Genomic DNA, 26,732 nt, shown 5'->3' on the forward strand with positions numbered 1-26,732 from the left:
TGTCTGCTACACCACTCAGCTACCCTACAGCAAAGACGGAGTGATAGGAGAGAGAAAATATAGTACATGGTAGTGGAGAAATAGGAAAGGAGAGAGCTCCGATCAGCAATGGCAATAGTGGAAAAATATGGAAGTAACTTTTGTGATGGATTTATCATAAAGAATGTGATCCACCCACAACAGAGCTGGTGGTGTTGGAACACAGACTGAAGCACATTTATTATTATTTGGGGGGGTTGCAGGGCAAATAGGGTTGGGTGGACTGCCTGGGGCCACATAGCTGGGTGATTGTTGGGTGTCTGAGGCCAGATTTGGACCCAGGTGCTCCTGGCTTAAGGGCCAGTACTCTGTCTGCCACCTGGCCACCCCTACTATTATTATTACTAATTTATTTTATTTTGGGGTTTTTTGGGGGGGTTTGCAGGGCAGTGGGGTTGGGGTGGCTTGCATGGGGTCACACAGCTGGATGATTGTTGGGTGTATGGGGCTGGATTTGGGCTTGGGTGCTCCTGGCTCCAGGGATGGCACTCTGTCCACTGTGCCACATGGCCATACCTACAATTATTATTATTATTTTTTTTTAATTTTAATTTTTTTCTCTCCCCTTTATTTTATCACTCATGTGGGTCTATATTTTTTGGGGGAGGGGTATTATGTTTACTCTTAAACAAGAATATTTTATTAAAGTATAAAAAACATTATTTGTACAAAATAAGAATAAATTAATTAATTCAAAATAAAAAAATATGAAGTAGTCAATCTATCAATGACAGAGGATGTAAATAATCCAATCTCAGAAAAAGAAACAGATCTGGCTATAAAGGAACTACCAAAAATTAAAAAACAAAACACTGGACCTGGTAAAGAATTCTATCAAAATTTTATTTTATTTTCCAATTAAATGCAAAGGTGGTTTTCAACATTTGCAAGTTTATGAGTTTTATATTTTTCTTCCACCCTCCTCCCCCATGCTAGCAAACAATCTGGTAAAAGTTGTACATGTACAACTATATTTAACATATTTCCGTAGTAATTATATTGTGAAAGAGAAATTAGAATTAAAGAGAAAAAACTGGGTATGAAAGAAAAAACATTAAAGAAGTTTCAAAAATTGAATATAGTCTGCTTTGTCTGCATTCTTACTCCAAAGTTTTTCCTCTGGATTTGAATGGCATTTTCTATAACAGGTCTCTCAGGTCTGTCAAACTTTTAAACAATAATTGGTACCCATACTATACAAATTATTCTCAAAAACTGAGAAAGAACTCTAGCAGAATCCTCTTATGAGACAAATATAGTCTTAATGCCTAAACCAAGGAAATATAAAATATGGAAAGAAAAATATGATCCAATATCAATCATACTTTCTTGAAAATTTTAAACAAAATCCTATCAGATTATAACATTAGAAAAACAACCAACATAATTGTATTGAAAACTAAAATATCCAAAATTGTATTATTTCAATAGATGCAGAAAAATCTTTAACCAGGTACAATTTTCTTTATACCAAAAATTCTACAAAATACTGGAAAAGAGGGACTTTTTTTTTGTTTGTTTTTGCAAGGCAATAGGGTTAGATAATTTGCCCAAGGTCACATAGCTAAAGTATTAAATGTCTGAAGCCTGATTTAAATGCAGGTGCTCCTGACTACACAGCTGGTGCTCTCCACTGAACCACCTAGCTGCCCCCTTGAGGGACCTTTTTATTTTTTTTAGGGTTTTTTTTTTGCAAGGCAAATAGGGTTAAGTGGCTTGCCCAAGGCCACACAGCTAGGTAATTATTAAGTGTCTGAGGCCGGATTTGAACCCAAGTACTCCTGACTCCAGGGCCAGTGATTTATTCACTATGCCACCTAGCCGCCCCTTGAGAGACCTTTTTACACTAGCAATTTAAAACCAAAAGCAAATATCATATGGAATAGAACCTTTCCAATAAATACAGGAGTGAAAAAAGAATGCTCATTCTCCCCACTACTTTTAAAAATAGTTTTCCCCCACTATTGTTAAACATAGTTCTGGAAACGCTGACATTAACAAAAAGACAAAAGAAATAATTAAAGGAATAAGTTTAGTAATAGAGGAAATAAAACTATCATTGTTTGCTGATGATATAGTGGTTTATGTGGAAAATCTCAGGGAATCAGAAAAGGTACTAACTGAAACAATAGCAAAGTTGTCTGCTACAAAATAAATTCTTGAAAATCAAAAGCATTTCTGTGTAATAAGAAATCACAAGAAGCAATAATAAAAAAAAAGAAATCCCATTCCAAATAACTACAAGATGCATAAAATATCTGGGGATCAACTTCCCAAAATACACAGAAGACTTGTATAGATTCAATTACAAACTACTCTTTAAAGAATTAAGAGAACAACCTAAGCGGCTGAAGAAATATTCAGTGCTCAGGGCCAGGCTGTGGGAAAATAATAAAAATAATAATAGTACAAAAATTAATTTACACTTTTAATACCAGGACATGTTGTAACATAAGGTCTGGTGGTCTTGAGACCACCATGACAGTCTCTCCTTAAGGGAAGCAATAGTTCATAGAATCTCTGCATGTAAACCATTGCTATAGAGTATTAGGTCACAGAAAAATACTAATGTTTTTAAGGTTAGTACATCTGTGATTCCAAAAATAATATTGTACAACTACCAGTTTTTCTTTCCTCTCTGCACCTGTGACCCTGAATCTTGGCATGCAAATTGAAGCATTCCATTCTCAGAGGATACTTTGGAGTACCCCCTCCTCGTCCAAGGAGCTTGCTGCTTTTATGAAACTAAGCCCTCCCTCTCTAAATGGATATGTGACCTTAACAGTAAAGATCACACTATAAATAAATTAGAAGAAAAACTGATTATGTATCTGAGTAAGCTATAGGTAAAAAGCGTATTCTTAACAAACAAGATAGAAGCAATTACAAAAGACAAAACAGATAACTGATTACTTGAAACTGAAAATGCTCTTGCAAAAGACAACCTTAAGGCATGTAAGATAAGAAGGGAAGTGGTCAAAAGGGAGAAAATCTTTGTATCTACAATATATTAACAATTCATCAATAAGTATAATAATACAGGTCCATTCCCCATTAGATAGTGCACTTATTTCCCTCAACTGTAAAATGAAAATAATAACAGCAACTGCTTCACAGGGTTACTGTAAAGACCAGATGAGGTAATACTTGTAAGAACACTTAGCATGATGACTGGTAGGTGCTTAATAAATGCTCCTTCCCCTTCCTTTGTCCTTTTGGATATATTCTGTGTAATAGTGGCCCATATAACACAACAGGATCTTGCATTCCCTATATCTCTTAGTTAATTGTGCAACTATGAATGTGTGATGTTGCAGAAAATCAAGCATTTCTTTTTCAGAATTTCATCCAGGTCTGCATATACATATAGATTATTATAGATAGATGAAAAAGTTGTAGTTTGATGTCCATTATCATATTTTTGGTAATAATATTGACCATCAATCAATCAACAATTATTTATTAATTGCCTAATAATAATAGCTAGCATTTACATATAGGTTTAAGGTTTGCAAAGTGCTTTACTTAATGTTATATCTCATTTGATCTTCATAAAAACCTTGAGAGGTAGATTATCTTTTGTCCCCATTTTACAGATAAGGAAACTGAGGCATTCCTGGGTTAAGTGACTTGGAGTTAAGCATCTGAGGTCAAATTGAAGTAAGGTCTTTCTGATTACAGGTCCAGCATTCTATCTACTGTGCCACCTTGCTGTCAGGGACTATACTGGAAATAAAGACAAAAATGAAATAGTCCCTACCCTCTAAGAGCTTATGTTTTACTCGGAGAGCCAAAATGAACACAAACTTATACGTGATATGTATAAAATGAGTACAAGGTAGTCTGAGGAGGTGGGGCACTCGCTCCTGGAGGAATCAAGGAGGGCTTTGTTTCAAAGAAGATGGTGCTTGAGATGATTTTGAAGGAAATCAGGGATTCCAGGAGACAGAAGTGAGAAAGAAAGGAGAATGCTCCATACATGAGGGATAGCCCTTGCAAAGACAGAGACTGAAAATGGAGCATCTCGAGGGTGAAATGGGAAACAAGACCCCTTCAGAAAGAAAGAAAGTATGAGAAGACAAACCAGTAAGAAGGGGTCAGGACATGAAAATAAATCCCAGAGTTCTATTTGATTAAAGAATAATAGGTCAGACCCATTTGCCAAAATTACTTTAGGCAAATGTGGAGAGAATGGATTGGAGTCCAAAGAGGCTAGGAGTAAGGGGTTATCGTAATGTTTGGGCCAGAGTTAACTCCAGTCTACACTAGGGTGATGGAGGTTGTTGTTGGTCCTTCATTCTTGAAAAGAGCCATGACATTGGGAATGTGATGGCATGCCTTGCAAGTGAATTGAATTTAAGTGAAAAGGGACTGTGCAAAGTCACCAGCCTCACCTTCTCCTTTGGAGTCATCTGAGTACAATGGTAAAACACAGATCAATCTGATCAGAGATGGCTCCCAGGATGCTGGTTATGAGGTTAGAGAAGAGAGATGCAAGGGATATAGAGAAAGAACCTGAGTGATTGGAGGGGTAGTCATGCTCTTCACAGTAATTGGGAAGCTCAGAGAAGTGGGTTTGAGTTTTTTTTCCCCCCTTGTTATTTTTTCCCAAAATATCTTGAAAATGGATATTTCATTGCTTCTGGCTCCAACATGGGTATCTTTCATGTGCATATGGCCTGGTCCTGTTGCTGACAATAATTTCATCTTCTTAAAAATCATATCAGTTTGCAGTCCTAAATGGTGGCTCCTCTATCACAGCTAAGGTCAGAATGATGCAGAAATGTTGGCAAATCTCACTTCCTTTTTGTTTTACTCTTAGTTTTATCTATACATGCTCTTGGAATGATCTTAGTCGAAGGTTATTTTCATGTCAAACTTTCTATGATTTTTTTTTCTTTCATCATTTTTGTTTTATTAAAAAAAACCACCTGGCACATTGACTGACAATCTTCTGCCATATTCTTCCACAGTTTTATAAATGAGTTCATGTTTAAACCAGGGATACACTTAACCTGAACCTACTGTCTGTTAGGATAATTCAAATGCAACATGTCCAAGACAGAACTCTCCTCAAATTCTTAAAAATTGTCCAGGATACCACCATCATCCCCGCAGTCACCTGGGTGCAAGACTTCTGTGCCATCCCTGATGTCTCCTTCTGCCTCCCTGTGATGTCCAATCTGTTGCCACATCCCATCCTTTTAGATCTCATCCATGCGCACCCACACATCCCCCGGGTTGCTTCTTTGGCACCTCTTGCCTCTGCAGGGCCTGGAGGTCTCTCCCAGTCCCAATCCGGACCATTCTCTTCTCAACTCTCAAAGGGATTTTCCTGGGCGCGCCCCCCAGCCCAGCCACTTGCTTCCAGCCGGCGCGGGTCCAGTCTCCTGCAGCTCACTTTGGGTCCTGGCCCAGCGCCCTCCGAGTCCCTGGGTGGGCGCCGTGGAAACCTAACTGTCCACGTGTGGCCCACATGGCGCTCTTGCCATTTCTCTCCCTCAAACTTTGTCTATTTTGGCTTCTGTTTCACGGCAACAAATAAAACCAGGCTTAGGCACGGCGCTCAGGGCGGCCTGGGCTTGGCGCCTGGCCTGGCCGGAGGGGCCTGCTCGCCGGCTGCCCCCAGGTGGGCTCGGTCCTTTCCCTCACCTGGTTTTCAGGGCCAGAGTGAAACTTAATAAAAGAAAACTGACACACAGAGGCAGGTTGTAGAAAAGCGAATATTTTATTGAAACCATTTCTCAATTAACAATGTCTCAAAGTACTTTTTGACTCAAAACTGTCCAACCGGCCCCAACTCCTAGTCAAAGAACCCAAATACTCAGGAAAGGGGTGGGGAGACCACTAGAGGGCCCTGTTTCTGCCAATGTGGCAAAAAAGAAAAAAGGAAAATGGAGACCCAGACAGGAGGCAGGGGGGGTCCCACTCCTGACCTACACCCCGGGAACTGACAACACCCCCCTTCTGACGCCTGGCCCCCAAAGGCATCTGGCCCCGGCCAGGGAGGCCCCCACCCGGGCCGGGGCTCACAGTAGAAAGCACATTTTGGTCTGCCCAGGGGAAGGGTGGCGGCCCCAGGGGCCAGTCCCAAGGTGAGATTGGCAGCACCTCCTGGGGGCCGTCACCCCAGTCCTGCCCCCTCACCAGCCCCATCTACCACCCTCGACCCAAGCTCGGCTTTCCTCTCTCCTCCCACCTCAGCTCCCCAAAAAAGGCCTTCTGGATTTCTACCTCCACCATCCCTACCTAAGCTACAGGGGCAACCCCAGGTGTGCATGGGTCACCATGCCCCCTCACCTCCGGACCCTGCTCTGACTGGAAGAGGCCACAGACAAGAGCAGAACCTCAATCTAGTGATGCCCCGAGACAAAGGCAACAGGGTTGCCTCTTTGGGGGGAAAATCATGAGTGGTGGGTGGGAGAGGAAAGAGAAGCCAGGAGACAGGTGGGGAGCCAGGCACCCAACTTAGTGACCAAGAGGGGACACCGACTGGCTCCTTTAGTCCTCCCTCCCCTCCCCCCAAATAAGTGCACATGGGACAGTATTTGTTTAGTGGCCATGGAGATTTGGAGAGAAAGGGGGGAGATCCAGAAAGGAAGGTCAGACCCCCCCAGGCCAGCAGTCCCCCCTCTCTCCTGGAGCCCCCCCCCACTCTTCCACACCTCTCTCACAGGCAGACCTTTATTTCCAAGTGTACCAACAGGAATCCCTCCCTTTCCTGATGTACCCTCATACCCAGCCCATCTCAGCTGCCTGTTCTCATGCTAGTCCCTGTCCACTTCCAGGCATAGCAAAAGAACTTGGGGTGATCTAGAAACATTCAAGATGTGCTGCCAGGGCCTGGGAAAGAGGTTGCAGCTCCAATTAAGCCCCTAATATCCCCACCAGAAGAAAAAGGGAGCTGGGGGCTGCTTCTTCATTCTCCCTCCTCAGGGAAGATCCATCCCCTTCCCCCCAATGGACAATAAATAGAGATGGTTGGGAGGAAGGGGATTGTCAGGGGAGGGGACGGCTATAGCTCGTCATTTGACCGGGTCTCTTGTGGCCTTGGTGGTGGAGGCTGCTCCTTTTGCTCTGAATCTATGGAGGGAAGGAAAGAGCGATGAGGCAGGGGCACAAAGACATTGTCGCTTCTTGGCAGAGATCACCAATGTTTCCCTAGGGACACCCATCCCTCCACCCACTTGAGACATGTTCTCAGTTCAAGCCTCACCTGCCCCTGGTCCACTCAATTCCAAAGGCTCAGCCTCTCCTAGATCAAGCCCTAAAGTGGGAAGAGAAAAGATCAGACACCAGCATGGTGGGGAAGGGCAGAGCAAGCTTTAGGCCAAGTTTCCCTGCATGATCCCACTCACCTAAATCAGGAATCTTTGCCTTCTCCCCTGCAACAGGCGGCTCTAGAATGGGCTCTGCATCTTCATCTGAGGATCACAGGGAAGAACAAGAAATGAGTGGGAAGGTGGCTCTGGAAGAGGTCACATACCTTCCTCTCACCCACCCAAAGAAAGACCAAAGGGCATGACTGGGAATCTCTTACCCAGCGGTGGAATGACCTCCTCCTGGGCAGTGGTACTTTGATTTTGTGAAGGGTCAGTCTGGGTCTTGTTCTGGTCCCGGGGCCGAGGCCGGGGTTTGGTGAATTTGGCTTTATTCAGCAGGTACTGAACCTCCCGATCCAAAGCCAACATCTTTGCCTCAATATCCTTTGAAAGTAGAACTGGCTTCTCAGTGGTGGAGAGTTTGGCTTGTTCTGCCAGGGTGGCATTCTTCCAGGCCTAGGGATTGGGCACAAGACTCCATCAGCTTGAAGTAGAGGGGGAAGCCTAGCTGGGTACTGATCTCCTACTGACTCTTTAAATCTGGACACACACTTTTCATTTCACTGTTACAAACATTGAGAGGTGAAAGGACTTCATCCAGGGTCACAGAATCTTACATGTCAGAGAAAAATCTTGAACCAAGGTCTTCTGGATTCTGAGAGCAGCCTTCAGCTAAACCAAACTACCTCTCAGCATTGGCTAGTTTAATTTTTTAAATATTTTTTCCATCCTGAAGAATACAAATTCTTGGGGCGGCTAGGTGGCACAGTAGATAGAGCACCGGTCCTGGAGTCAGAGTACCCGAGTTCAAATCTGGCCTCAGACCCTTAATAATTACCTAGCTGTGTGGCCTTGGGGCAAGCCACTTAACCCCACTGCCTTGAAAAATCTAAAAACAAAACAAAAAATAAAGAATACAAATTCTTACTGATTTTTTTTAAAACAAAATTAACTGGCACAAAGAAGACTCTTAAATGCTTGTTGGAATAAAGTGAACTTTTCATCACATCATATCTCTGCACAAATCTTTAATAGGTGGCCCACTGACTGACTGGCTCTTTTCCACCTGCTATTCTCTCCAGCTCCAATAAAAAAGGGGAAGGAAAAAACCCACCTTCCAAAATAACCTCCCTTTCCTTAATCCTTCCTTTTTCCCCTACAAGTTTCTAATTGTTAAGTCTACACTCATTGCCTCTACTTTTTTCCTATCCCCCTCACTTCTCATCACCCCTGATTCTCAAACCCATCCCTATCCTGAGACCTCTCACATGTAGCTGCCTCTTTGTCCATGCTCACCCTGCCCAACTTTCTGGTGGTTTATGATGTCCATTTAACCACTCTTCTAAATGGGAATAAATATTCACACAAAACTGCATAATGCTAATGTTTAAACATCTGAATCTGCACAACATGAGGTGGGGAAGGTGTGATTAAAGTAACTGGTATGAAAAAAGACTCCGACGCACCAGTGCACAAACACCCTTTGTGTTGAGTGACTACAAATCACTTGAGAGGCCAAAAAAAACCTAAGGCAATCTTAAAACCACACCAAGAGAGATAATGTCTTAAGAGAAAGAATAGTTTCACTTTGTGTACACTGTCCTTGTCAGACCATGGCTCAAGTGAGGTGGTCAGCTCTATGCAGGTCAGCTCTATGCAAAATTTAGGTGAGACACTGACAAACTAAGAGATTGAGGAGATCTGAAACCACATCACTCAAGAACCAGCTGAAGGAAATGGGTGGGACCCTGACCCAGAAACCTAGAGTCAGAGACAGATCCAGTCCAACTTACTCATTTTACAAGTGAGAAAACAAAAGCTGAGTGAAGGTTGGGTTTGGAGAAGCTGAGCTGACTTAGGGAGGGAACAACCGATGACAGATCTCTGGGAGTATCTGAATGGATTTCAGATGGAAGAGGGATCAGATGAGATCTGTTTGGCTTAAGAACCAGGGAGAGGGGTCACAGAGAGGTAGATTTTGGCTTAAATTAAAACCAAAAACCCTGAATCTCCATCAGTGAAAGACTTCAAGGGAAAGCTGGATGATCTCTGAAGTCCCTTCTAGTCTTGAGATTTTGTGATCCAACCTCTCTAAACGAGTCACTGAAATCTAGTGTTTATTCTGTCATAGTTTAAGCATTTACTAAATGGTTCTCTAGTTCACATCTTGGGAAAAGATTGCTCTTTGCCAAAACAAGCTAGTCTCCTTTCCCTCTCTAGACACAAAATTCCCTGAGGACAAGGGGAACGTCTTGTATTTCTGTTAAATGTCCCCCAGCCATAGCAGCAGGCAGAGCACAAAGCCCTGGGATTGCTTCACTTGGGAACTTTCTCCCAAGATTCAGCCTTCTACTCTCCTGAATCTCTTGCTCCACTCTCTGGCAGGTTTCAACAGTCACTAACCTTTGCTCCAGCCCTGCATCCTAACTGACTCCCCACAACCCTCACCTTGCATAGCCAGTCTGTTGACAGCTCCTTCCAGCTCTACTTGCAGTATTTCATTTATACTTTCCTTTTCTTCTTATGTTCATGAACTCAGTAGAACAGACAACATTAGACCTTCCCTGAGCTGCTGTGGCAGCCTGCTATTCTGCTGCTGCCTTCACTCTCTCACCTCCAATCCATCCCTCACAGGAATGCCAAATTAAATTTTCTTATGCAAAGGAATTAATCAAGTCACTTCTCTGCTCAAAGTCTTTTACTAGTTCTCTGTTGTTTATCAAATATACTTAAGGTTTTATTTCCTTGTTTGTGTGGGCTCTAAGTTTCCCACCAAACTGAACTCTTTGCCACGCCTTGGGTTTTCTTTTCTTTTCTTTTTTTTTACAAGGCAATGGGGTTAAATGACTTGACAAGATCACATAGCTAGGTAATTATTAAGTGTCTGAGGCCGGATTTGATTCCAGGGCCAGTGCTCTATCCACTGCACCACCTAACTGTATACCCCCCCCCCCCCGCCACAGGTTTTCCTCATATGACCTCCTAGCTCTGGGATACCCTCCTTGAGATCTCACATTTCTGTCAAAATCCCATCTCCTACATAAAGCATCCCTTCATCCTCTCAGTTTGGAAAAAATTTCTTCCCACAACCTCCAACAGCCTTATGGTGAGCTCCTCTCCTAGAATACCAACTGGTAAGGGCAGGGATCTGGTCTTACTTGTCTATGCATAAATAAAAGGCTCTCAACACCTTTCACACAATGGTTTCAATGCAAGAGGGTCGGCCAAATCAGGACATAACATATGGCTGTGTGAACCTCTCAGAGCCCCAGGCAGCCAAAGATCTAAAACAAGGAAGTCAAGAGATCTGATTGGGAGAAGAAATCCCTCCATGGATGAAATCATACACCCTGACCAACAAAAAGATGTTTTAAGCACAGGAGGGACAAAGCAAACACTTTTCCCACTGAACCCATTCTCCTTGGCTAGAATGTCTTCTCAGACATTCTGCAGATATGAATAAATTCTCCCCCTTCCCTTAAAGCTCCATTTTGAAATGCTCTGGACAGCATTCACTCTTGCCTCTTGTGCAGACTGATACAACTGACCTCTGAAGATCTAATGTCCTAGTCTCTGGAACCATTCCTTAAGAGTAGTTTCTCCTGTCTCTAAATAGTGTCTAATGACCATACCATTCAACTAGGACTGAGCATGCAGTTCCTATATTCTAGAAAAAGTTGGGGACTTGAGGAGTCTTGAACCTTAGGATTGAGTAGGCTCAGCTCCTAACCATCTGGGTGTGTTGGGACAAAGCATTCTTGGGACCTTAATTTCTTCATCTGGAAAACAAAGGGGTGCAACTGCCCTTTTTTAAAATTTCTTTTTTAAGTTTTTGCAAGGCAATGGGGTTAAAGGCTTGCCCAAGGCCACACGGCTAGGTAATTATTAAGTGTCTGAGATCGGATTTGAACCCAGGTACTCCTGACTCCAGGGCCGGTGCTTTATCCACTGTGCCACCTAGCCACCCCTTTGCCCTTCTTTCTAAAAGCACAGGATGGGAAGTCAGCAGGACAGACCTTAGAGCCCTGCCCATTGGCTCCCTAGTCTTTGACTAAGACAAATCATACAACTTTATCTGTAAAACAGAAGAAAATGACTCTTATCAACTAGTACTAAGGGCCAAGCCTCATAAAAAAAAAAAGCACTTTGTAAACTGTACAGCACTATAATTAAATGGGCTGTTATTTTCTTTTTTCTATTTTTATCTCTTATAGGAGACTATGCATATACCTTACAAGCCCTAATCACAATATTACCAACATTAATATGGCACTTGAATGTTCACAAAATGCCTTACACACAAGATTTCATTTGCTCCTTCCCTGTGAGGTAGGTCTCCACATTGTACAAATTGAAGGAACTGAGAGAGAAGTGGTTAAATGGCTTGGCCAGGGTCACACAGCCACTCAATACTGAGATAAGATCTGACCTAAAGTCTCTGACTCCATCTCCAGCCGTGTCTCTTTACTAAACCAGGCTGTCATTGTCCAGATCTCTCCTGAAGTGACCAGTCTAGAGCCCTTGCTCAGTGGGCAGGACACTTGGGATTAATTACCCCTGTCTCATTGATGACTTTCTCCAGTGTGCTCAGTTCCACCTCTGTGAAAATCTGGTCCATCTCTGGGATCAGCCGGGCACCCCTATAAATCAAACAAAAGCTCATCAGCTTGAAAGAAAGAGGACCAGGAAGAGAGAGGAGGAAGAAAAGCAGATTTGAGAGGATACACTACAATCAGGAGAGCTGCTCAAACCCTAACTATGGGTCAATAGCCTCTTCTCTCTAGTCCTTTCTTCTGTAAGAAGGGATGATCTCCAATGCTTTAGAAATGCTGGGAATCAAGGAGGTCAGGTGGGACCTTCAGCTACCTACCTGAGGAAGATGGTGGAATGATTGAGGAGGTTGTCCAGGGCAGCCAGACGCTCAGGCCACTTCTTTCGCTCTTCTACACGGAAAAAAAGTCCCCGACATAGCTTTTTCAGTTCAGTCAGCTTTTCTTTCAGTTCCTATTGGATGTTGACAAGGAAAAACAATAGCCCTGGAGGTCCTGGCCACCATATTTCTGAACATTTCCCTCAACATTCCTGGGAATCATGGCCCTTGCCCCACTCCTACCAACTTTATTATTTTATGAGGTAGAATAGTGGGGTGGAGGGATGGAGACAAGTTTTTCGATTCCAAACCAGTGACTCCTGACCTCACCTTGGTGCTGGCACCAAAACCCTCATCTTCCAGCCAGGTGGAAGCTGAACTAAGCTTCCCAGAGATCTCCTCTCTTTCTTCCTCAGTGGATACCTCCTGGTATTCTGTCTGGTAAAGCTTATCCTGGGGACACAAAAGATATCTTTGTTGAAGACAGAGCTGAGATGACCTCCCATCTTAGTCCCTTGGCAAGCAAATAAAGGGCAGCTTGCAGGCTGTCATCTTCCATGCAACTGACCTGGGTTTCAAAGATGAAGGCCTCCAGACTGTTGGCTGACTTCTCCCTTTCCTGTTTTTCCAAGTCTCGAAGGGTCAGCTCCTGAAGCCTGGGGTGGAGATAAGGGTCAAAAAGGCAAGTGTCATTAAAGGAAAATAGGGTTGGGAAAACTGGCACTGTTAGTGGAGTTGTGAACTGATTCAATTATTCAGGAGGGCAATCTGGAACTATGCCCAAAGGGCAATAAAACTGTGATGCCCTTTGGTCCAGCAATATGATCACTAGGTTGGTATCCAAAAGAGATCATAAAAAAGAGAAAAGGACACGGACACACACACACACACGGACACACATAAACATTTATAGCATCTCTTTCTGTACAAAGAACTAGAAATTGAAAGGATGCCCATCAATTAGATAATGGTTGAACAAGCTTGGTTTACAAATGTATTGGAATACTATTGTGCTGTAAGAAATGGTGAACGAGTAGATTGCTGAAAAACCTGCAAAGATTTACATGAACTGATGCTGAGTGAAATGAGCAGAATCAGAACACTGTATTCTGTTAATGGCAACATTGTATGATGATCACTATGATAGATTTGGCTCTTCTGAGTAATAGAATAATCAAAGATCTATAAAACTAGAACTGAAAAATGCCATGAACAGAAAGAAGGATGGAGTCTGAATGCAAATCAGAGCATAGTATTTTTACTTTTCAAAATCTGTTTTTTCTTTTCCCTTTCTCACAAGTTTTTTTTCCCCCTTTTGTCTGGATTCTTTCACATGACTAATTTGGAAATATGATCAACATGATTATGCATGTATAATCTAGATCAGATTTACTTCTTATGCTAGGGAGAGAGGAGGGAAGAGAGAAATATTTGAAAGTCAAAATTTTATAAAAATGGATGCTGAAAACTATCTTTACATGTAACTGGAAAAAAATTAAGATAAAAAAAAGGCATGTGTCAGTTCTAGGGAGATAGTCAGATGGTCCTCCTCCTCCTCCTCCAACCACTCCCTGCTACAACTCACTTTTGCACAGAACGGGCCAGCTCATCCTCTGGGAGGTCAGGAAGGTCTAGCACAGAAAGTTCAACCCCAATTTCTTCGACCATCTTCTGCTTCCGGGCTACCTTTGGCTTCTTTTCCTCCTCGGGGGTCTGAGCTTTGCTCTCTGGTCCTGGCTCTCCTGGCTCACTTGGTTCCTGGGAATTGGAAAGTTAACACGAAAAGCTCTAGCACATAATCAAGTAGTCAGGATTGATCCTTCTCTCCAGACCTCTTGGTGATCTTAATTCTCCCCTTAAAGCTCACCTGAGCCTCAGCTTTTTCTGCATCACCCTTTTCTGGTGCAGCCTCTCCCTCAGGAGCTGTACCATCTACTGGCTCAGGGGTTGGAGGTTCAGTGTCCCCTTCACCTGGGACCTTGGGTTCCTCTTTGGGTTCTGCCTGCTCCCCAGGCTCTTCCTTGTTCCCTCCCTCGACTGGAGTCTCTTCTTCTTCCTAAAAGGGGGTGGGAAGAGAAATCAGACTAACCCAGAGAGTATTTGCTGGGCCTAGCCATTAGCCACAACCATGGACCCTGCACGTAAAGCCCAGGTCACCAGATGGCAGAGATGCAGAAAACATAAAAGAAATCAACAAGACCCCAAATATGACTTGGGTTATTACTGATGTTGCTATAAAGGAGAAGCAAGCCATTGTTGATTGATAAAGATAGTCCTCTTTATCTATACTACACAAACATGCATGCGCGCACGCACGCACACCTCAGTTGTGTCAGACCATCACCTCCAAAATCCTGAAATGAGAAATCCCCCACTTAAATCTATCCTATCAGAACTTCCCATTCCCTCACCCTCTCTAAATCTGTACTTTACTCTCATATGAATCCTTCAAGAATACTTCGAATTAAATAACAAAGATAGAATAAAATAAAAACATAAGAGAAGAAGATGGGTTAAAAATATCAAAATGGGGGCAGCTGGGTGGCACAGTGAACAGAGCACCCGCCCTGAAGTCAGGAGGACCCGAGTTCAAATCTGGTCTTACACACTTAATTTCTTAGCTGTGTAACCTTGATCAAGTCACTTAATATCACTGCCTTAAATAAAAAAAAAAATAGAAATGACAGGTTATAGGTCAGGTATGAAATATACTTAAGAAGGGCTCATAATTGGGGCAGCTAGGTGGCGCAGTGGATACAGCAATGGCCTTGGTCTCAGGAGTACCTGGGTTCAAATCTGACCTCAGACACTTAATAATTACCTAGCCATGTGGCCATGGGCAAGTCCCTTAACCCCACTGCCCTGCAAAATCTAAAAAAAAAAGGGGGGGCTCATAAGAATCTATTATCATAACTATGCCCAAAGAGCAATAAAACTGATCATTCCCTTTGACCCAGCAATATCAATACTAGGCCTAAAATGGGAAAAATTCCACATGTTCCAAAAATATTCATAACAGTTTTTGTAGTGGCAAAGAACTGGAAATTGAGGGGATGCCCATCAGTTGGGGAATGGCTGAACAAGTTATGGTCAATGAATATTATGGCTATGTTTTGTTCTAAAAGAAACCATGAATGGTTTCAGACTCTAAAGGAGTATGGAAAGAATTACAAAAACTGATGCTGAGCAAAGAGAGCAGAACCAAGAAAACATTGTATACATTAATAACAACAGTGTGAGTTGATCAACTTTGATGGATGCAACTCATCTCAACAGTTCAGAGTTAGCACAACTCAGGTACACCTGTTATGGACAATGCCATCCACACATCCAGACAAAGAAAATAAAGTGAAACAAACCAAAAACCCCCACAGAATTGGAGTGAACAGTGTTCACTTTTTAAAATTTCTCTTATTTTTTCTTTCCTATCCCATGGTTTTCTTTCTTTTCCCTTAGTCCTAATTCCTCATACAGAAAATGACTAATATATATAAACAAGCTAAATAACATGTACAAAACATATACAATGTTTGCCACTGAGAGAAGGGGAAGTGGGAAGGGAGGGTGGAAGAAAATTGTTTAACTTATACATGTGGATGTATCTTGAAAAATTTTCTTAACATGTAATTAGAAAAATATCAATAGAAAGTTTAAAAAAAACCAATCTATTATCATAGTCTTTGCAAAACAAAACCCAAAACTCCCAAACACATCTTAACAGCAATTATCTTCTGTTGATGTTACCCAGCAGTGAATCATGGAAAACCACTCTATGAAGAATAAAAACTGTTCACCATCCAACAGACAATGGAATGGCAGAGAGCCTAAAAGAGGTTTCTGCATGTTAGGAACATGTTGGAAAAAGAAGTATAAAAAATATCTAAGAGATAGACAGAAAAATATGACTATAAAAGTGAGTGCTGCAGAGCAAAATGGATAGGTAACAGATGGATAACATAAGTGCTGTCCTGATCCCACATTATGTCCAAAATTAGAGGAATGTCTCCAACATGCTTGATGGACTCCACTGTGTAAGGAGGATGTAAACAAGAGTCAAAAGGGGGGGTGGGTATGTATGGACTGTGATCTGCACTGCTGATGAAATCGTAGATCCCCTAAAGTATTTCTCTATCAAGAGCAACACTTCCTTGAAAAGAACGACAACAAAAATGACTACTAATAAAGATTTGAATTGCGTGGAGAGAATAAAAATACTCTGCTGCCCTAGACAGGTTCAAGTCAACAGCCTCATACATACCTCATACATACTTATCTCAAGACACTGAGAAAACTCAATGATGTGACTGCTGAGTTACAGACAGTTGTTATTGAAAGAACTAGGGGCTGGAGTCTTATAGCAGGAAAAGTTACTCCATTTTCAAAAAAGGAAAGAGTTGAGTCTCAAACAATAAGCCAGTGAATATACCAGGGATTCTGGTAAATCAAAGAACACCTTTTTCAAAGATAAGAGTGACTGCAATCTAGAAATGGAGCAACCCAGAAAGCCAGTGAGGCTTCATCAAGAAGAGGGGACAGCAGGGAATTCAAAGTCTTGACAACCCACCCAGATCCAAAGAAGAATAAAGGCAGAAAGGTAGGATGTTTTCTTCAAGCTATTCAGCATGAGCATAATGATCTACTATCTGTCATCTATATTTTCCTATGGATCATACTGTCTTGTGAAAATGCTGTTCTAGATAGAAAAAGAGATACTATGATAGAAGATAACTAGACAACATGCCCCTTTGTAGAGATAGAGGAGGCCCCATTGGTGTCCCACATTGCACATTTTTGGACTTTCCCCCAATGTATTCATCTTTTTTCCTCCCCCCACCCCTTTTTTTGGTCTTAAAAAATATTTTTTATATAGGATGACTATTTGGGAGGAGATGGGATATTGGGAGAAATTATAGTGACACACACACAAAAAAAGACTTCGATAAACCTTATTTCAGAAAAGTATAGGTGAGGCCAGAACTAACCTTACTTCCCTTTTATAAGTACAGATATTAGACAGGCAGATCAGAGAATACTATGTCATTGACCCAGATTTCAGCAAAGCAGAAGAGCACAGACTCTAAAAGGGTTGATTAACTGGGTAGTCATTACTAGGCATATGCTTCCTCCACTTGGGGAATGCCTCAGATTCTGTTTATTGCAAACTGGACACAGACAAATGCTAGGGATGTAAAAGTGAAATGCTCCTGCCCTTAGGGATCCTACATTCTATTGGGAAAGATAACATGTACATATAAAAATATATAAATAATACAACTCAAAAAAGATAATCTGTGAGACTAGCAGCAAGGGAATTAGTAAAGGTTTAGCATGGGCATAACTTGAGATAAATCTCAAAGGAAGTCAAGGGTTCCAAGCAGTTGAATGAGAAATCAAAACAACAGATTCCATGACACTGATCATTTTTATTCATGATCTAAAGCCACATATGGCATGCTAGTCAAAGCAGCATCAGGATCCAAAATGATCTGAACAAGGTACAATGTTGGACAGAATCTAAAAACATTCCATTTTAACAGCAGTCAATATATCCAGAAAGTTGGCTTTAGGAGTATAAGATGAAGGGACATAGCTGGGAAGCTACTTACTGGGAAAGGAGCTGGGGACTTTGGTGGTATGCAAACTCAATTCAAGCCAACTGGCAACTAAAAATGAGAATATAAGCTTGGGATGTATCAGGGAGCATGATCTTCTCCAGGCAACATTTGGAGTATGAATTTAGTTCTGAGCTCCAGAATGATCATGATGAGAACGTTCTAAAGATAGCCACAGTACAGAAGAACCTTCTGAAGACAGGACATATTAAGGATGGGTTAAAGAAACTAGAAATGTTAGGCTAGAGATAAGATGACCTGGGCAGGGCAGAAGACATCACAGCTGTTTCCAAGTACTGGGGAGAATTAGGAGCAAAGAGTAAGAAGTGTCAAGAAGCAGGTCTGAAGTTAAGGATTCCCCCAAAGGACACTGGAGAGCTGCAAACATGGTGGCAGTGAGCAGGTACTTCTACATTACAAAAGAAGCATGACCCAGATGAAGTAGTGAAAAGGACACCATCAGAGAAATGTAAGACTAGAAGAAGGGAGAAACAGATGGGCCTGTCACATACTGAGAGCTAGAGATAGCCAGGAGATCTCCATGTGCTCCATCCCAAGAACTGGAGCAAGTACACAGGATAGATTGACTGCTGACAAATTAATGGAAAGACTCATGCCCACAGAAAGGCCAGGTCTGGTTCATTGAAGGACTAGAGTAAGTCCACACTTGCTAATAATTAGAATTACCCCAAAGGGGAATTTGCCTCTTGAGAGCTTGGTATCCCCTCCCTCACACTTAATGGGCAGGGGATTCTTGAGTCCCTGAGGTCCTGCCCATCTTGGAGATGCTATGATTCTGCTCCCCCTGCCTTCTCTAGTTCCTGGCTCTTTCCTTGCCATCTTACCCACTCCCTCTGGGAACAATAATCAGGTCAATGCTTCCGGAAAGGGCATGACTCTCATAATACTATACTCTCCATCGCTATGACTTCCCAGCTTGAAACACTCTGGCCAACTTTTTGCTAACAAAAATTCCTCAGTCACTCTTTTATTTCTATCTCCAGCACTAAGCCCAGATCATAGTAAATAATAAGTGTTTATGTTTCTGATTCATTCATTCTATCACTCTGGCTTCACTCATCTCCAAATCTAATTCTGATCTATGGTCTGCCACCTCCTCAACCCCACCAGTTAACTAAGTAACCCCTAACCCCAGATCCTTCTATCTAGCCCAAGACCACCACTGAACCATATTTGCTTATAGAATAAGAGAAAGTCAGAGACATTTCAAGCCAGCTGGCTTCACTGGACTATTTCCAGAATTCCCATGGCATAGCAGAGTCCCATGTCCTGATCAATATTTAATCGAATTAACAGGTCTTTGAGAAGGCAAACAGTTTAGAAAGATTTATATCCTAGTGATATAAATGGATGAGGAATATATCCTTAAAATAAACATGAAATTTTAATTGGTCACAAATAATTCCTTCCTGGATATCTCCAACAAAACAGTCAATGAAAGCCCTGCATAAACAATTTCAACAATGAGAGACTCTGTACCAAAAGGTGCTCCTACCATAACTGGATGGCCCTAAATGAAATAAACTTCATCCCTGTATTTAAAAAAAAATCAAGTCTCCCACATTTGAAACCTTGTGGTTATATTTAGCTATGAAAATAGGAGGGATAAAGAAATCTCTCCTAGTTGTTCTTACTTTATCCCTTCCTCTCTATTCTCTCAGGCCTCATCCTAGGTCAGGATAGCCTTGCTTATGACTTTAATAACCTTGCAACAGGTTTTCCTCAAATCCCCAGCCCCAACTCCCCACCCTTCATCTCCTATCTGGCCATATCACATTCTGCTCAAAACCTTCTGTGGCTCCCCCTGCTTGTGAATCAATTTCCAAATCCTTGGAGTTCACTCAATCGTGGAAGGTTGAAAGTGGAGAGCTATCACTGTGGAGATTAGCTGCTCCAACCCAAGGCCTTGAGAGTGGAGAGGCTTTGTTTCAAGCCACCCAAAGAGTGAAGGGCAGATCAGAATCAACTTTCTGGTTCCCAGGTCAATGCTCCCTCACAGCTCCTTCCTCTCTATCAGGGATTATTTACAAAGTGAAGACTACAGAGAAAAATAAGCCAGTCCACAGTTTTCTAGTAGAAGAAACAAGTACACTCCTAATACTAAGTGGACCCAGTAGCATGTAACAGATAGTCACCACACTTCACCAAACACCAGCTCAGGAACAACTCCATTAGTCCACTTGTGATCCTTCCTGGGGATTTCTGGAATCCACCACATCACCAAAAGAGAACCCAAATGGTCTCTGGCTACTCTCTGCCAGGCCTGGGTGGAAGTCCTCTCTGGATTGTACTTCGTTAACATTTAAGTTGAACTGGCTGTGGATCACTCTGGGAAGAGGAGGCTAGAGAAGAGAGCTCACCTGCACAGTGTCTGTCCCATTCTCCTTGGCCTCTGGAGTAGAGCCACCTCCAAAAAGGCTGGAAATGGTGTTGCCAAGTTCTAGGGGGAAGAAGGTCCAGGATTAGAGGACTGTAGGGTAGTACTATTACCCACACTACATGTCACCCCAGATCCATGCTTATCAACATGAAACTTCTAAACATTGAATCCCTATCTGGCCCCTTCCTTACTGGTGAGAGTGGACTCCTCTTCAGGCCGGTCCTCCACTGTTGTCTCAAATACAGACTCCACCTAGAAATGAGTTTCACAGCATTAGGACCTTATGGAGTGGCACCATACAGGTTAAATTTTCATTTGTATTTGGTCCTTCACATTTTTTTTCCCCTTGGGATGCCTTATCTCCCCATGTAGTTAGGTATTTTCTGGTGTCCCAATACCCCTCCATGTAGTTCCTCTTCCAGAACCCAGGGAGCTGGTCAGGAGCTAAATGGATATTAGGCATCTCCCTCTTTTCTCCAACAAAAAAACCTTACCCGATCCAGGCTCAGGACACCACTCTCATCCAGGTTGAAGTGGGCCTTGATGCCCTTGGACTCATAGTCAGGGTACTTCTTAAAGCTTTCCCCCACTCCTTTCAGTTTGACTGTGGTCAAGTTCAGAGAACCAAATACCCTGGGAGGAGATCAAACCACACCCTCAGCTCCCATGTGGCCCAAGACAAAAACCTCCCCACGCCTTGCCAGGTGTCTGAAGTGGATGACTTCTGAGGGGCTTGCTGTTTAGATTGGAAAGATGGATTTTTTCAAAGACCTTCCAAGATCCTTTCAACTCTAAGAATTTATTATTTTGGTTTCATGGTCTATATGATTCCTTGCTTCTCCTACCATTTTCTACAGGCCTAGCACCTGTCTAATATTCAATGCCTTTCTTTCAGAGCATCAATTTCTAAATATTTTTGAAAAATACACACTAAACATTTTGAAATATCTTTAAATGCAGAAACTCAAAACACTTCCCTATTAGATGCATCATCTATATACCTAAGTTTAGCCAACAGTTTCTGAGTCTGAAAACAGATGTTTTCTAGCATTTTAAGTGTTCAATGATCCACTTCTTTAAATGGTCTGAATTTTTCAATTCTTATCTGAATTCCTCTGGACATAAGATCTCCATAACTTCCCTTCATTAAAAGTATTTAAGCCCGGGGCAGCACTGGCCCTGGAGTCAGGAGAATCTGAGTTCCAATCTGGCCTCAGACACTTAATAATTGCCTAGCTGTGTGACTATGGGCAAGTCACAACCCCACTGCCTTAAGTAAAATTTAAAAAAAAGATTTTTTAAGCCCCTAGAAGCTCTCCTTTCATCATCCTGCAGACCCTTATCCCACAACTCGCATATCCTGCCTCTTCACCTGAGATCCTCGGGTCCCAAGAATCCCAGGTCACCATAGTTCACATGGAAATGGAAGTCATCGCTGTAGCGGTTAAAGGTAATGACTTTTCGCTGGGGATACGGTCCCATGCGAGAGAACAGGACCCGTTTGTTATGTTTCAGGCTTCGAGGGCCTGCCTCTTCCACTTCTCTTGTGAATTCCACCTATGAATGGGAAAAAAGTGGGGATACAAGTAAAGTGAGAATGTGGGGGGGAGGAAAGGGAAGGACAGCAAGCCAGACCAGGAGAGGAAAGAGATGGAGACAGTGAGGACCTGTGATTTCACTGGCACCAGGGCTTCTAAATTAAGGAAACTTCCTCTACTCATTCAGGTAAACACATCTCTGCAATTTACAGTCACCTTAGAGAATCCAACTAAAATTTAACAGGGAAATGTTAAACAAAACAATACAACACACATAATTATTATTTTCCAGTTTTCTAAGTCAATGTACACTCGCAGGGATCCCTATTTGCCCAGAAGACACAGATTAAATGACTTGGCCAGGGTCACACAGCCAGTATTGTATTATTAAGGCCCAGGTCTTCCTGGCCCAATCTGTGGGTAGGATGTGTGACTAGCATGTCAACTCCCTGAAAGAAGGATGAATCTAAGTTGTTTTTGTCCTTGAATTGCTAGCACCTTCACACTGGTTGGCACATAGAAGATATTCGATAAACACAAACCAAAGAGGAAAAAAAGTCAAGGAGACAGAGAGGCTTGCTTACCTGAATAGGATAGACGGTGGCATCCCGAACGCCAAAGGGTTTCACTTTGAAGGCCTTGCTCAAGGCAGCAGCCTGGTACACTGCACCCATGGCAGCTGCTTCATCAGCATTGATGTTCTTGCCCAGCTCCTCCCTGGGGTAGAGGAACAAAAGGAAGAGATTGGACAATGAGGGGTTTTTCTAAATGTTCTGCATAGCCCAACACATCCACCAGCTCACCCCAACTTCCCAGGAACTTACTTGCCCACAGCTTTCAACAACACCTCCTGTACTTTGGGGACCCGAGTGGCACCCCCTACCAAGATCACCTGCTCAATCTCTTCCTGAGGAGGAGGAAGCACAGTGTGGAATAGGGAGTGAGCAGCTCCCTCCCCCCAACTGTCCTCTCCCTCCCTCACCTCCCCACTGAACCCTCCTCCCTTGCCCCAGTCTCAATGCAATGCCAGACCATCTCCCCTCACCAAATTCATTTCCGAACTGCTGAGAGCCTGTTGCACAGGTCCAGGCACCCGATCAAACAGGTCCCCACACAACTCCTCAAATTCTGCCCGGGTCACTTTTGCTTTGAAGTCCACATCATCCATCAGTCCTTCAATCTGGGGAAGGGACAAAGATCAGTGTTAAGGACATGTTCCTGAGGATCCCTTTTCTGGGCTTGACAGGGAAGAACTCAATCTCTGAAAAGTTTTAGGAGTTTAAAAGTGAGGGATCAGGAAAAGCCAAGGGCCACAGCCCAATCAAAAAACATAACTCTGGCCAGGGAGCCTGGCTACCAGAGAAGAATTAAGAAAGCAAGGTCTTCCCCAACCCTCCAAGTTTGGCTGGCACCTGTGCCATGTGGTCAGCATTAGCACTCAGGATGGTTTTGAGCCGGTTGGCCTCACGAAGCAGTTTGGCCATGGCCCGAGGATTTCCCTGAACATCCTTTGCCCCCTGTCCCTTGCGTTGCTCATTGAAGAGTTTTGCCAAATGCTTCCTCAGTCGTAATTCCATTTCCAGGCCACCCAGAGTTCGATCAAACCTAGGTGGGGGGAAGGGAACATGGAAAAAAGAACTCATAACCCCTTAGCCTCCCCTCATCACGTAAAAAATATAAACTTGAGCTGCTGGCCACACCCCTTCCCCCCAACCACCACAGCCTTCCCCCAAACCTGCTGACCACTCACCCCACACCACGGATCTGCAGCTGGGGCTGAGTACCAGCATCCTTGGTTTTCACTGTCTGATAGGTGACGATGGTACACACAGTACTGCCCGCTCCCATGTCATAGAACATCACATTCTGAAGGCAGAGTGTGGGCAAGCAAGTCAGCACACACTGCTGTCTTACCCATGTAGAAACCAAACTGGGGGTTTTTCCAGACTGTCCCAACCCTCCACCTGACAAACACGGATCAAGGGACTCACAGCAGAGTCGTTTCTGCATTTTACTGACCAGGCCATGCCAGCTGAAGTAATCCTCCCACCCCCACCCCCCCAGTCTAAGTGCTCCCAGTTTTTCCTCCCTTCTCAGTACCTGGGCAGTAGCATTGATATCTTTGCGGCGGAAGACTCCATAGCTGAGGGCAGTGGCAGTGTTGGCATTAATGAGCTGTAACACCTTCAGATCGGCCATACGGGCAGCCTGCAGCACAGCCCGGCGCTCAGCCTGGTTGAAGAAGGCTGGCACAGTGATCACTACATCCTTGATGGGCTGTTCTGTGGAAGAGAAGAGGGATTCCTGTCACCTTCACATAGCCTTTCCTAATTTTCAACCCAAACTCCAAATTTACTGCCCATATTTGGGTCTGCCCATGATCTAGTCAATACTTCCCACCCTTGTACCCTATATTCCTCAGTCCCCTCTACTTCCTATCCATATCCTGGAGCAACCAGGCCTCTATCAGCAGCCCTGTCACTTACCAGCAAAATCCTCAGCTAGGGAACGAGAGTAATTGAGAACCATGCCCAAAACCTCCTCTGGAGTGAACTGTAATTGCCTAAGGGAAGGATCAGATAAATGATTGAAGGAACACTCAGATACTATGTCAGAAGGACTATTTGCACTGTAGCCCCTCTCTGGGAAAAAACAGTTTGGACAACTATTACCATACACCCCACGTCCTGCCCAGCACAGAGTAAAAAAAAAATTAAGAAATAAAATTCTTTGCTGAGTGGTCACTCACGGGCTCAACAGAAATCGAACAGTCTGCCTATGTGGGTCAGCGCCGAGCTCCTGCTCAGGAAAGCGATCCCGGTAAAGTGCCACATGTGGGTTATCGATCCGCTTCCCCAGCAGGTCTTGAAAGTACCGCACGGTGGCCTTGGGGTTCTTGATGGCCTGGAGAACAGAGAGTCGTGGTAACCCCAAGATACTACTTCTTCAAGTCCCTTCACACCCTCTGCCCCTAGGGATTTAATCAAGCCTGAGAGTCAACTGCCCTACATTTCCTGGAGGCTATGGAGGAGCCACTATTCTGAGGCCCGGTTCCCAGCTCCCTACCATCAATGGAAAAGGAAGGTCTCTAGCTCACCATGCTTGCTGCACCATCCCCAAAGAATCTTTCATTCTCTTTCAGGGCTACGACCACAGGTGTTTTCCTCCGGGACTCCCTAAGATGAGAGAGAGGGAGGAAAATCAGAGAAACCTCAGAAAAGAAGAGTGAAGACCCAAACTCCCTCCCCGTCAACAACAAAAATGAAGCAGCTGAGAGGTAGAAGAAAAGCCCATCTCCCCCGCAAGGTCCCAGGCCCCTAGCAGCCCCTCCTCCCCAAGAGGCTGTCCTCACTTGTTGAGCACGATTTCCATCGGCACACCAGGCTTGACGATGGCCACCTTCATGGATTCACTGCCCAGATCCACCGACATCACGGCCAGTGCGTCTGAGAGACAGTTAGAAAGTCCCTGAGCGGACGCTTGTGTGTGGTTAGGGAGGAGAAGGGATGGAGCATCTCGGGTCTGCTCCGGCTGAGGGAGGGGGGCCATACGTACCAGTCGACCCCAAGAGCTTGGCCAAGCACACCGCCAGCAGGGTCCAGCAGGGCAGGTGCCCGGGCCTCCTCTTTCGCTCCATTTTAGCCCCTGAGGCCTAGCGGGAAGACAAAGTACAAAACTGAAATTCCGGGGTGGGGGAGGGGGGCTGGGGGGGCTGTGCCGGGTGAGGCTGCTCTCCTGACCCCGAGGCGGCCCGACTCTTCCCGCCAAGCCGAGGACCCCCGAGACCCTCAAGTCCGAGCTTGGGAGCAAACAGCCCTCGCCTCGGGCGGCGGACCACGTGAAAGGGCGGGTTCTCACATCCACCGGAGGCCCGAGCTGGCAGGGGCGCCCGGGGGGCCCGGGGGCGCCCGCCCGCCACCAGCAGGTGCTCGCCGCCCTCCCAGGGGGACGGCCTGCGGAGCGGCCCGGGGCGACACGCGGGGCCCGGCACCCACCGCGGGCCGCACTCGCACGCCCCCGGCCCGGCTTCTCCGCCCACCCGCCGCGCGACCTCCGGGGCTCCGTCCGCGGGCCCCGCCGCAGGGGCCGCGACGACAAAGCAGCCAGCCGAGCCCCCCGCGCCGCCGCGGCTCCCCGCCTCGGGCTTGCAAACTGTTACGGGAGCCACCGACCTCTCCCCGGCGTCTCGCGCACCAACCGGGCCCGGACGCGGCGCGCGCTCATTGGAGCCTCCGGCACCCGGACCTGCGCCGCGCGCCCGGCCCCGCCCCCCCGCCGCCCGGCGCGGCCTCCCATTGGGCCACGTACAAGGCCCGCCCCCCCTCCGCGCGTCTCGCCCAACCCCTGCCTCGGAGACGGGGGAGGGGGAGGGGAGGCCCTGGGCTCGGGGTAACCGCCGGCGCCTCCTTGCCATAGGTCCACCGCGCAGCATTAAAGGCCGCCCCTCCCCTCCCCGGCCCGCCCCCGCCCCGCCCCCGCCGCGCCAGGCGCTCCAGCTGCCCGCTCCTTCCGGCCCGCAGTGGCGCTGCTGGGGGCGGGGCCCGGGGCCGGGCCGGGGGCGGGCGCGCCGCGGAGCCGCAGAGCTCTGCGCCCCTCCCCCTCCCCCCTCCGCGCCGCGGCCCCACCGCACTCTACCCCTCGCTGGCAGTTCGATGCCCTCCGCACCCGGGCACCGCGCTGCTCCAGTTACAGTTCCCTGGTTGATCCTTGTGGCAACCCGGAGACTGAGGCTACTGCTGATTATCCCACTTCACAGATGAGGAAACTGAGGCAAACAGAGGTTGAGTGACTTGCCCAGGGTCACACAAGCTGTAAGTGTCTGAGGCCAGGCTGGAACTTAGGTCTTCCTTACGCAGCCCCAGCGCTACCTATTTAAATTACAGACGGCTCTGAAGGGCCAGCTTAAATAAAGATGGTTTTCCTTTAGGAAACTTTCCCTGACATAGCCAA

At 45.0% G+C, this 26,732-nt stretch overlaps 1 protein-coding gene across 2 annotated transcripts; it reads right to left on the reverse strand.

Annotated features, from left to right (window-relative positions):
- Nucleotides 1-5,748: 5,748 nt before the first annotated feature.
- On the reverse strand, nucleotides 5,749-26,053 carry HYOU1 (hypoxia up-regulated 1). 2 transcript variants are annotated; one of them, XM_074215224.1, is made up of 26 exons: nucleotides 25,955-26,053; nucleotides 25,338-25,434; nucleotides 25,135-25,228; nucleotides 24,880-24,958; nucleotides 24,532-24,686; nucleotides 24,269-24,345; nucleotides 23,883-24,064; nucleotides 23,533-23,648; nucleotides 23,195-23,387; nucleotides 22,828-22,962; nucleotides 22,607-22,689; nucleotides 22,367-22,499; nucleotides 21,617-21,801; nucleotides 20,739-20,877; nucleotides 20,436-20,496; nucleotides 20,225-20,304; nucleotides 14,099-14,287; nucleotides 13,817-13,989; nucleotides 12,800-12,887; nucleotides 12,562-12,684; nucleotides 12,232-12,365; nucleotides 11,917-12,001; nucleotides 7,580-7,817; nucleotides 7,398-7,463; nucleotides 7,256-7,306; nucleotides 5,749-7,122 (listed from the first exon to the last, which is right to left on the reverse strand). In XM_074215224.1, the coding sequence occupies exons 2-26, from the start codon at nucleotides 25,417-25,419 to the stop codon at nucleotides 7,055-7,057; spliced, it is 3,009 nt and encodes a 1,002-aa protein (XP_074071325.1). In that variant the 5' UTR covers nucleotides 25,420-25,434; nucleotides 25,955-26,053; the 3' UTR covers nucleotides 5,749-7,054. The 2 variants fall into 2 exon arrangements, with proteins under 2 accessions (XP_074071325.1, XP_074071326.1); XM_074215225.1 differs by lacking the exon at nucleotides 25,955-26,053 and adding an exon at nucleotides 25,778-25,848.
- Between the last annotated feature and the right edge of the window lie 679 nt (nucleotides 26,054-26,732).

This window comes from Macrotis lagotis, chromosome 1, assembly GCF_037893015.1.
Source record: "Macrotis lagotis isolate mMagLag1 chromosome 1, bilby.v1.9.chrom.fasta, whole genome shotgun sequence".
Lineage (NCBI taxonomy): Eukaryota > Metazoa > Chordata > Mammalia > Peramelemorphia > Peramelidae > Macrotis > Macrotis lagotis.

Coding starts and splice junctions, on each gene's coding strand:
- HYOU1 (XM_074215224.1), bottom strand. CDS start 25,419: ATGGAGCGAAAGAGGAGGCCCGGGCACCTGCCCTGCTGGACCCTGCTG. Junction 23,388..23,532: donor CTGCAGATCCGTGGTGTGGG/GTGAGTGGTCAG, acceptor CCCCCCACCTAG/GTTTGATCGAACTCTGGGTG. Junction 7,307..7,397: donor GGCAAAGATTCCTGATTTAG/GTGAGTGGGATC, acceptor TTCCCACTTTAG/GGCTTGATCTAGGAGAGGCT.